This window comes from Chiloscyllium punctatum, chromosome 23 (assembly GCF_047496795.1).
Source record: "Chiloscyllium punctatum isolate Juve2018m chromosome 23, sChiPun1.3, whole genome shotgun sequence".
Taxonomy (NCBI): domain Eukaryota; kingdom Metazoa; phylum Chordata; class Chondrichthyes; order Orectolobiformes; family Hemiscylliidae; genus Chiloscyllium; species Chiloscyllium punctatum.
Window position 1 is genome coordinate 88,277,915 of NC_092761.1, and position 11,672 is coordinate 88,289,586.

General features: G+C 39.7%; 1 protein-coding gene across 1 annotated transcript in view; it reads left to right on the forward strand.

Annotated features, from left to right (window-relative positions):
• Window positions 1-11,582, forward strand: part of sdhdb (succinate dehydrogenase complex, subunit D, integral membrane protein b) — a 28,084-nt gene extending 16,502 nt beyond the window's left edge. Inside the window, exons 3-4 of the mRNA XM_072593452.1 lie at window positions 1,958-2,102; window positions 7,937-11,582. Coding sequence (XP_072449553.1) covers window positions 1,958-2,102; window positions 7,937-8,102 — 311 coding nt within the window. The 3' untranslated portion in view covers window positions 8,103-11,582. The remainder of the gene's footprint in view (window positions 1-1,957; window positions 2,103-7,936) is intronic.
• The last annotated feature ends 90 nt before the right edge of the window (window positions 11,583-11,672 follow it).

Sequence of the window (11,672 nt, forward strand, 5' to 3'; positions counted from 1 at the left end):
CTAACTGTAGTTCTTATGCTCACATCCAAATCATTTATGTAAATGACAAAAAGTAGAGGGCCCAGCACCGATCCTTGTGGCACTCCACTGGTCACAGGCCTCCAATTTAAATTGCAGATCACTTAAAATTCATTGCTGACCTGCAGAACACAAAATATTTTCCAAAAATTCTTTGAAGTTATATGAAAGGAATGGAGTTAAGAAAGTTAACTAAAAGCCACTTCGCTCATGAGTAGTGGGAGACTTTTTAGAACCATAAAGAAAGCCAACATTTGTAGACTGATAGTCATATGATAGGACTTGACAGTTTTTGTAGACTGAAACTTCAGTGCAATACTGCTCACCCTCTTTGGTGAATGTAAAGGATCTGATAGTACTATTTGCAAAGTGGTGGAGTTCTCCTAGTTTCTAGATAATATTTATGCCTCAGTTAAAAGCACTGGGACAGAGTACCTGACCAGTAACGGGAAAGTTGCTTGGGGACTTTGTTCTACACAAACTGGGTTCGACATTTGTCGATACTTTAACAATCGAAATTCCCATCATGCTGAATCCAAGGAAGGGCCTGAATTACAAGCTCAAATCTTGCAAGGGGATTTGAATACGCAACTTTCTAGTTTACAGGTAAGCTTACCTTCAATTGAGCAAAGCTAACACTAAGTGCAGGTAGGGTTTAGATCAGAGTGGGGCTGGAAAAGCACAGCAGGTCAGGAGGAGCAGGAAAATTGACATTTCGGCAAAAGTCCTTCATCAGGAAAGGTAAGTGCAGGTAGCCAAAACGTGGTATGGTTTCATGGATACGACAATTGTGCTTCTACAAACAGGATAGCCGGCAGACAGAGGGCGTTTTGACTATATTTGGTGTCTGTCATCAAAAGAAGTGTAACCATGTAGGAGACAGAAATCAAGATCATATCGGTTCACACATTCTCCTTCGCATAAGTGATGCTGCTGCAGTGGTTGCAACTTATATATGGCAGAAGCAGCAATTCTAATTTGAAATTTACAACTATTCTTCATCGTCGTCGTCGTCATCATCATCATCATCATCCCTCCCCGTCCTGTCCAGATACAACCAGACAACATCGAGGGGACATGGAAACAATAACCAGCAGAAATGTCGTTCCTTAATATACTTAGTGTCCGAGCCGGGAAATGATCCTTTATATCCCCAATACCAAAAAATATTAAGCAGCTTAAGAGAATCTTAAGATAAAGCAAAGTTAAAATTGTGAATCTCAAAAATTTCAATATTACCACTTCCTCTGGCAATTCAGTCCATACACACCTCACCTTCTGCGTGAAAAAGCTTCCCCTTCGATCCCTTTTACATTTTTCCCCTCGCCCTTTAAACCTATGTCCTCTAGTTTTGGACTCCTCTACTCTGGGGGGAAAAAAACAGTGGCTATTCACCCTGTATACATAGCACAGTAACATAATGTGAAGCCATGTTGTGTGAGCAAGAATATTCAGTCGTTGGTGCATTCCATTTTTTTGTTTATTTGGAAAGTTGGTCCTGTGGAAATACAAACGTCTGAAATTTAAAGTATAACTTGATCAAGGTAAAAAGGTGCTGACAAATTTAAACTGATACAGTTTTATAAAATTTTCTTCTCTTCTGGGTAGTTTCCTCAAATGGTTAATACAGCAGCTGAAATTAACACCTGAAAGTCCACATGAAATTCAAAAGTTGCACAATTTCTATGCAATGGCATATTTTCTGTTTGGGTCAGAAATAACTATAATCAATTGTGTTTTTCCATTCTAATTGTTTGATTGTTTTGCACAAAATCACTGATCTTATTAGGGTTTTTTTAACCCACTTCTGCAAATCAGGTTCTAATTTGCAAATTGAAATTGTGGGGCTATTCATGTTGCTTCTGTTGTACAGTTATATTAGTGTGATTTAGAGATTTTACCTGGTGTTATGCGTTATGTCATTTTATTCCTTTGTCAGATGGTTCAAAAGCTGCCTCGCTACATTGGACGAGTGAACGGATCCTAAGTGTCACCTTATTGGGACTTTTTCCTGCTGCGTATTTCTACCCAGGAACTGTCATGGATTACTCATTGGCTGCAGCTGTTACTCTCCATAGTCATTGGTACGGTCGCTTCTGATTGTAATTTACCTTCCATTAATTTTGTTTTAATTACTGGAACGGGGTAGACAATTTGGTTTGATAGATCTAATTGATAGGGGGTATGAAAGGCTTCAGTTATGTGAAGATATTAGAAAGTTGGGATTTTGGGTTTTGTCGTTCTTCAGTGGGATGTGGCTGTCACTGACATGGCCAGAATTTGACACCTATCTCAAACTGCCCCTGAACTAAGTAGCTTGCTTATAGTGAACAATGAAGAATGAGCCACATTGTTGTTTGTTCAAATGAAGCCCAGAGCAGGTTAGAATTTCCTTCCCTTCAAGGATATTATTGAACCATACTCAGTTGTTTTTAATGACATTTGACTATGAATATTATTGTCACCTTTGTATTAATGGAATGTAAAGTTTTACCACCTGCCACAATGGTATTTGAACCTGTGTGCCCAGAGCATTCGTCTTGCCTCTGGGTTACTTGTCTAATGACATCATCACTGCAGTACCATCTCTCCTCAATTGTTCTCTGTATGTTGGATCATTGGCTAGACTAGCATTTATTGCTCATCCCAGTTATTTGAAGGGCATCTTCCTGTGCTGTAGAACTCCTACTCCTGAGCAGGTGGCAGTGAGTTCCTTCTTGAACCATTGCAGCCCATGAGATGTGAAGCAAAGTAAAGTCACTGTAGTCTGAGAGCCATAGGACTGCTCTCACGTTAGACTGAGCTGACTGGTGGTGATTTTAATTTTAGGGGAGCCATGACTCCAGCGAGGTTGAGAAGGTAGGATCTTCGTGGTAACCAAGTCCATGCAATTCTAGGACATCCCTTCTAAACATCCATAGTGTTATTTGGAAGGGATCTCCTAGAATTTAGACCTAGTGACATTGAAGAAATGACAATATCTTCAAAGTTAAAAGGTTATGGATTATAGTGTTTTCTCTAGGTCTGCAACCCTTGTCCTTCTAGATGGTAGTGAATACTTGAGTTTTTGTATATAATCTTGTTAATAGTATACACTAGAGCTAGAAAATGGAATATTTAAGGTACCTTTGTTGGTAAAGGCAGAGACTGAGCTATTTGGAGTTGAGCATCTCTGGTTTCAATTTGTTTGCTGCTGCCTTTCTCAAATAAGGTAATGGTCCTCTGTCTGAAAGTACCACAGAGAAAGTTCAGCCAAACTTCCCGGGCCTGATTACTATTCAGGTCACTGCTTGAAGTGACTAACAGTATGCTTGTGGGAATTGGGTTAGAAGAAGTTTGATTGTGGTTGCAGTAGCATCAGGGTTCTTGTGAAATATGACCATTTGGCCAAGACAAAGCAAAATGGAGTTGTATCCTCAACACAGATCAGTGACCCTTGGAATAGCAGTGCAGAAACATGGAGGGAAAATGACGATGTCCAGTGTCTGTCTGAGCTCAGCACTGTATACTGAGGACGTCTATTCGCAGACTGTGCTTTGTCCACTAGAAACCAAGTGAATGTGGTGGATGATTTACTCCTGATCTGGTTGGGGTCAGAGTGGCTCACGTCTTCTTCTCAGCTCGTTTCATGATTATCTCAAATATTTTTGTTTTCAACCGTCTTTTATTGGTCAGTGTATTGAGTACAGGAGTTGGGAGGTCATGTTGCAGACGTTGGTTAAGCCACTGTTGGAATATTGCGTGCAATTCTGGTCTCCTTCCTATCAGAAAGATGGTGTGAAACTTGAAAGGGTTCAGAAAAGATTTACAAAGATGCTGCCAGGGTTGGAGGATTTGAGCTACAGGGAGAGGCTGAACAGGCTGTTTTCCCTGGAGTGTCGGAGGCTGAGGGGTGACCAATAGACCAGGTCTTTTCCCTGTGGTGGGGGAGTCCAGAACTAGAGGGCATAGGTTTAGGGTGAGAGGGGAAAGATATAAAAGAGACCAAAGGGGCAACATTTTCACGCAGAGGGTGATATGTGTATGGAATGAGCTGCCAGAGGAAGTGGTGGAGGCTGGTACAATTGCAACATTTAACAGGCATTTGGATGGGTATATGAATAGGGAGGGTTTGGAGGGATATGGGCCGGGTGCTGGCAGGGACTAGATTGGGTTGGGATATCTGTTCAGCATGGACGGGTTGGACCGAAGGGTTGGCTTCCATGCTGGACATCTCTATGATTCTGCTTTCCCTTTCTCTGCTTCCTCTCCACGCCCGCCCCCCCCCCCCCCCAAAAAAACAAAAACCAACATCACAGACCTCTTTCCTTTAAGTTGCTAATGAAAGCCTTCCTGTCTGGATAAATTCTTGGCCACCTGTTACAACATTTCCTTACATGGCTCAGAATCAAAGTTGGTTTGATAAAACAATTGCTGTGCTCAGAAACATTCATTGTGTTGTAAGAAACTGTATAAATGCACATTGTTATTTTTCTGCAAATTCAAATCATGTCACACATTGTGGCAGCTAACTGAACAATTTAAAAATGTAGTGGCTGATGCAATTTTCCTCCTGGTGTTGGCTGGAACATAACGGGAATTGCTAGCTAAATCTGTTTACAATAAATATACGTCTGTGATGTGGTGGCAGGAAAGAATTAGTTTATTTTACAAAGCCTGACCCAATATTACTCTGATCTTTGAGGCACTGATCTGAAACTAGACTTTGTTGAGGTTAACGCAGGCACCTACACATTTACTGAAAGATAATTGTCTGAGATTGTGTTTTGCTTAATTTCTTGGTTTGAAAAATGTTGAAAATAAATTCACCACCTGTTTTTCCGTTAGGGAAATTTGAGTTTACAGTAACTGGCTTAAAATAGCAGGGTGATCATCAGACAAGTCAGTTCTGAAGTCCGATTTGAACTCAAACCAATAACTCTGTTCCTGTCTCCACGTGATTTGGAGGTGCCAGGATTGGGCTGAGGTGTACAAAGTCAAAAATTCTTCCATCCTGAAGAAGGGCTTATGCCTGAAACGTTGATTCTCCTATTCCTTGGATGCTGCCTGACCTGCTGCGCTTTTCCAGCAACACATTTTTCAGCAAAGTTAAAAATCTCACAACACCATGTTATAGTCCAAAAGGTTTATTTGGAAGCACTAGCTTTCAGAGCATTGCTCCTTCAGGTGGTTGTGGAGTATAAGATTGTAAGACACAGAATTTATAGCAAAAGTTTATAGTGTGATGCAACTGAAATTATATATTGAAAAAGACCTAGATTGGTCTTTTGCTTTTATTGTTAGTCAAATGTTCCTTGCACGTGCAAGGGCAGGGTAAAGTGAGCAAAAGGGAAACTAAGATGTAAAAGCAAATGGGTGAGTTATGTTTGTGAGGTGACATTGGTTTACCCGTCACAATTTATTCTGTCCACCCTAGCAAATTGCGTGTGGGATCAGACTTGTTATCACCTTTGATTAAATGGCTTGACTCTGCTTGTTGTGTAGGCTTCCTTGCTGAACATATTCAATTGAGTAAGATGTCTTGACTCGGCTAGCTGAGGAAGAGTTGTTGTCAAACCTCAATTTGCATCTTTGGGATTGCAAGTATTGAAAGAAAAATTGAACAAAGAAATTTATGAGATGGAAACTGATTTGTAATTGATATGTTTGTGGCACATCTTGTTGAACGTTTTGGACAGACATGTGGTGTTGGGTGTTTTTTACATTTAAAAATAGATTTGTGGCCACCTGCTCGGAGATGTTTGCTGGGTTGATAAGCTGCCTGTACCCACACCCCACAACCTGTGATGCTTTTAGTTAGACTTGATAAACCACAAACGTTTTAATATCTAATGTCCTTTTGCAATTTTTTCATTCTGTATCCCTAGTCAAAAGATGTTGTATCCTTCATTTTGTCAACAAGGTGCAAGACTTGCAGGGAAGGATGAGAGTAAACTGAGGGACCTAAACTAACCTGGCAAGCAAAGGATTTCAGAATTGCAGCAGTGACATTTGTGTCTGATAACATTTAGGTCACAGTTGGAGATCTGCATACATCTTTGGATATCCCGTGGTAGAAGGGGCATAGGCTTATTTTCCATTTTTACTTAAAACGTGATGTGCTCAGGGCAGTGGAAGAAAGATAGAAACACTTCAAAGGAATGGAATCACTGCAGTTAAATGTGATCACTATAATATTACTTTGTGTGTTCCGATATCTAAACTCTGACTTTGATACTCAGTTTTAGTTTCTTAAAATTGTCTGGTGGTTAGTTCTGAAAGTACAGTATCACTCTAGATCATTCTTCAGATTTCCCCCTCTACTTGCTGTTGCATAATATTTTTGTTCACTCGAATCTTTCTGGTTTAATGTTGAATCAGTTGACTTAGATTTGTTGAAGATGGTTGCAAAAACATCTACGATTGTAAAAGTATTGGAATTGGTTGTTAAGAACATAGCAGAACATTTGGAAAATTATAATCTAAGCAAGTAGCCAGAGTAGCTTCGTGAAAGGAAAATTGTATCTAACTAATGTAGAGTTTGTTGAAAAAGTCTCATCCAGAGTGGACCGAGGGGAACCAGTAAATGTGTACTTCACAAAAGATTAATTTGTAAGTTAAGAGTCCGTGGTTTTGGAGGCACGGATAGAGAATTCAACTCATGGGTGGGAAACAGCAAGTGGGAATGAGGGGCTCTTTCCAGTTTGTGACCTATGACTAGTGGGGTTCCACTACTGGGGCCATAACTATCCACATTATATGGTAATGACTCGGAGAAGGAAATGAATATACTGTAGCCATATTTACAGACAACACAATAGATGGAAAGGTAGGTTGCAAGAGGGGTATAAACATCTTAGGGAGGTACTTGTTAGGTTAATAAAGTGGCCAAGAAGTTGGCAAATGGAGTATGATGGGGGAAAATACAAAGTTGAACATTGTGGAAGGAGAAGACAAGAATAATATTATTTAAATGGAGGAAAACTATAGAAACTTGCAGCACAAAGGCACTAGTGGGGACTTGTGCATGAAACACAGAAGCAGCAGGTAACCAGGAAGACTAATGGAACATTATTTTAAGGAGGTTGGAGTGTCAGAGTATGGAGATCTTATGTGTTGGTGAGAACACATCTGGAGTACTGTGAACAGTTTTGGTCCCCTTGTTAAAGGAAAGAATTTTACTGGAGGTGCTTCAGAGAAGGTTCACTAGGATTATCCCAGTATGGGAGATTGAACAGGCTGGTTCTCTACTGACTGGACTGAGAGGTGATCTCATTGAAACATAAGATTCTGAAGGGGTTTGAGAGGGTACATCCTGATTTTTTTTTCCCTTATGGGAGAGTTTAGGGTCAAAGGGCATCTCCAAATAAAGGGGTGCCAATTTAAGACTGGGATGAAGAGGAAGTCCTTCTGAGGATTGTGTGTCTTTGGAACTCATTGCCAAAGAGAGAATGGGCAGAATTATTGTGTATATATTTACAGCTGAGATAGATTCTCAATCGGTCAGAAATTCGAGCATTATGGGGAAGGGGCAGGGAAGTAGATGTTAGAAATGTCAGATCAGCCCTGATCCTATTGTGTTCTGGAGCAGACTCGAGGGGCTGAATGGCCTGTTCCTGTTCCTATTTCTTTTGGTTCCAAATTCCTACCAACATTTGCATGAAGGAACATTTCCTAATTTCCAAAAATATCTGACTGTTAAGTTTAATCATTGATCCCTAACATGCTAAATGTATTTATAGCAGCTTAATATCAGTCTGATTATGCTGAAGATTTCAAAAAATATTCATTTTCTTCATGGAGAGGAAGATGGTCACTGTTACACTTGGGGTGGTTGGACTGTTCATGGTCTTTGGCAAACATGGGCATTCACTGAGCAATGGTTTTGGATTTTGTGTGCAAGTTCACTGCCTTTTATCTGTTCTCTGTTCTCTTTCAGGGGTCTTGGACAAATACTCATAGATTACGTACACGGGGATACCAAGGTGAAGCTGGCCCAGGCAGGCCTCCATGTCCTGTCAGCAATCACTTTTGCTGGCCTGTGCTACTTCAATTACCACGATGTGGGAATCTGCAAGGCTATTGCAATGCTCTGGAGCCTCTAACACATTAACTGATTGTGGTAGCGTCCTTTCAGCTGAACCATTTCTGGGCTGACTTTGATTTTTAAACGTATATATTAATTTTCTTGACAAATCACTATTTCTTTCAAAAAGAGCTGACAGAATGGAAATGTTTTCCGAATGTATCTTTAAAATCCTTGTTTACACTGATTGTAGATGTTGCCTTATGTCAACCAGTCATACCACCAGCCTTGTAAATAAACCGTACTTCTGTGCTTTTCCACAGCCTCCATACCATTCTCCCCCATGTGTGCAAATTCCCATTGTATATAACTGCAATAATTTTCAAAATCCTGTCCAAAGGGGCTTGTTTTGCAAAAGTGTACAAACCAGTATTGATTTGATTCAGCTGTACAGATATCATCATTTATTGACCCCAAATTGTTTTATCACGCATTTACAACATAGCAGCTATTCGGTCCATTTGGTCAATGCTTGTTTATGCTGCGCACATGCCTCCTTCCAACCATTTCATCTTATTCTTGTAGTTATACAGTTTCCCATTAAATGCATCCTTGCTAAATGCCACAGCCAGTCCACATGAAAGTGAGTTCCACGTTTTAATTATCATGGTAAAGATGTTTCACAATTATTCATTTTTCACAATTTATTTTCATTTTTGTCTGATGGTAAAATTTCCCTTTTTGCTCCCTTATCACTTTGTCTTGTGAAGTCTGCTCATTACTGGAGACTAAAACCCACAAGTGTCTTTTTTATTGTTTAGCAACAGTTAATTACAACAGAATCCGAATGCTTTGTAAGGCGTGTTGCTGTTTCAAGTGATGAAACTTATTGATTTTCATCACTGGGATGTTTTTGATACAATGAGGATGTGTGAGTCAGCAATTCTTGTTTCATCATTGGATCCTGACAGGATGTGGGCAAACCAAAGTGGTACTCTTTCCACCTTGTGAGATGGCTTTGGCAAGGCCCACATTTCTCAATTTGTTGCAGTTCAGTGCTGATTAAAACAATTATTCCAATTCCCTTTCATTTTAACAAGCAATTAAAATGGGATGAGAGAGGATTACTGTGATGGGCAAGGGGATATCTGGTTGTTTGCTTGATCTGCAGGGGAGAGCCAGGTGATCTCTGTTTGGGGGCAGATGCATTGCAGAAAAAGTGAATTTTAGTCTCTACTTGGCACTGTCGCACCTGTTGAGCGAGTCTTTCTTTATAATATTTGAATACCAGAGCTAAATTATAAGATATACAATCTGCAACACTGACTTCACATGCTGTACACATTTCAATGAAAATATTTAAAGGGTGTTTGTATGATCAATTTTGAATTTAGTTTCTAAAAATAATTCTTAATTTACTAGTAGGTTATCTAATCATAAACAATGAGATTGTGGAAATCTGTTGATAGAAATTTAGGGTGTTGTAATTTCTATGCTACATCAACTTCAAAAGTATTTAATTGCATGCAGAGCCTTGTAATATCGGAACAGTGCTATAACAAGCAAGTCTTCCAGTATTAAAACTGAGGACAGAGGGTATATGCAGGCCAGGAATTCACCCATCCCCTTCTGTACCAGTAAAGCAGACTGCAGTCTATAGTCATCTACACAATTGACTGTCACAATAGAACCTGCTGCTAACATTAAAAAAAAAACCATTGTAGAATAAAATAATGTGGAGTATCAGCTGTCATTTTGGGAAATGGGGAGTGGACATCTTGAGCTTTCCTCCATACTTTTGAGTAGAGCTACAACATGTATCTGAGTCTTAACCAAGAGTGAAATTTTGTTTGGCTGTGATATTTTTCTGTAGTTGAGTGAGCAAATCATATCCCTGTCCAGGCAAATATTAGAAGAAAGATTTGGTTGAGGGGCATATCCTGGATTCATATCTGAGAACATTTCCCTTCCTTGCAAAGGATATGGATGTTTAAAATATGGTATTCCACCTTTATGATGCAGTGTTTGGAAATGGCACCCTTTGGGTCAGATACTAACCAGTTTCATTGTCATGTGTTGGGATGTTTTCTGTATCATTTAATTACAATAACACCTTATTGATTACCCCGTAAAAGCTGCCATGACTTGAAGTTTGAAAGTGGGGGACAGCCATGTAGCCTATAAAGTTTGCAGCACCATCTACCATGATCATGGCTGCTTATGCCTCAATTCTTCCGACCTGCTCCCATGTCCTTCGATTCCCAGCAAAAATCTATCTTCAGTGATGGACTATTCAAAACCTACTGGGAAGGAAATTCCAAAGATTTGCTATCTTTGAGTGATTTCTCCTCCTCTTGAGACGCTGATCCCATATTCGAGGTTCCTTTGCCCATGGGAAGCAGTCCCATCCGTGTGGCAGAATATCATTTCCGTTCTAGTGTGGTGCTACTGAATATAGCAAAAAAAACTTCTGGAAATAGATATCCAATTAGATGGTATAAATGATGGGTATAAGTAGCAAATTGGACTCGTAATTTCCGGTGTCATTCCAGTATAGATTACATTTGGTGCAATTCAATCCCTTGGTCCAATTGCACTGTATTTTTTCTGTCTTGAGAATCATCAGTCTTTCTAAGAGGTGCAGTCAAACTAGCTGCTCTTGATACATGGCTAAGTTTGAACAATTTCTTTTTCAATTTCTAGTGCTGCAGATTACAAAACTGCAAAAATGCTTCCACCATAATTCATTATAATTTAGAGGCTCAGCTGTTATTTCACTGTCCACTTTATGCCATCAGTGCTATGCATGTGGCAAAGCGGATTAGTAAATTTGCAGAGTTTGGTTTAGACTGACTTGCAATCTGTGATTTCAACATGCAGCACAAATGCTGTTAGCATTGGAGGGAATTGTGAGAAAGGAATGTGCCCCACCCCCTGAGTTCACAGCACACTCGCAGGGAACTTGTACCAATTGCTTTTTGCTGTGATATATTCTCCTCTTCCCCTGTGTTTGATACACAAGCAAACATCTGACTGCAGCCACTAGTTTTTTGAGTAGATCAGTGAATCTCAGGTGGTAGTGCTTGCAGTATGGCTAAGAGCGGTGAGTATTATAAGGATTGAAATTTTCCATAATGCGCAATCTATTGTTCTGCAGTGAAGCTGGAATAGTGAGACCTGGTATCTATAAGACTGTGCAATTGTACTCTCCAATTTGCAGTCTAAATTTAGAGGTCAATTAGATCCTAAAGACAAGCTTTTCTTATGCATTTAATGAAAAGACTATGATTGTGCCACTGAAGTATGACAGATATGTATCTCAAATATAAATGAATGAAAAGTCAGCAGTGAATACTGGTCAATACAGCATACATTTTCTATGTAGTGGGTCAGCTGAACTCTATGACTACATCATGACAAAGCCAGTGAAATCTCTATTCAATATTACCCTTCCTTCAATTGAATATAATCAGTTCCAACTGCAGTTTCCACAGATGCGCAATGCCATGTTGTACTGGAATCAAACTGGTCAAATTAAATTGCAAGCAGAGCAATTTCACTTTGCTTGTCTGAAGATGTGGGATTTGTTCAAATGTTATAACATTTTGTATATTGAGTACAGTCAGTATCTCAACCAGTGTAAGTGCAT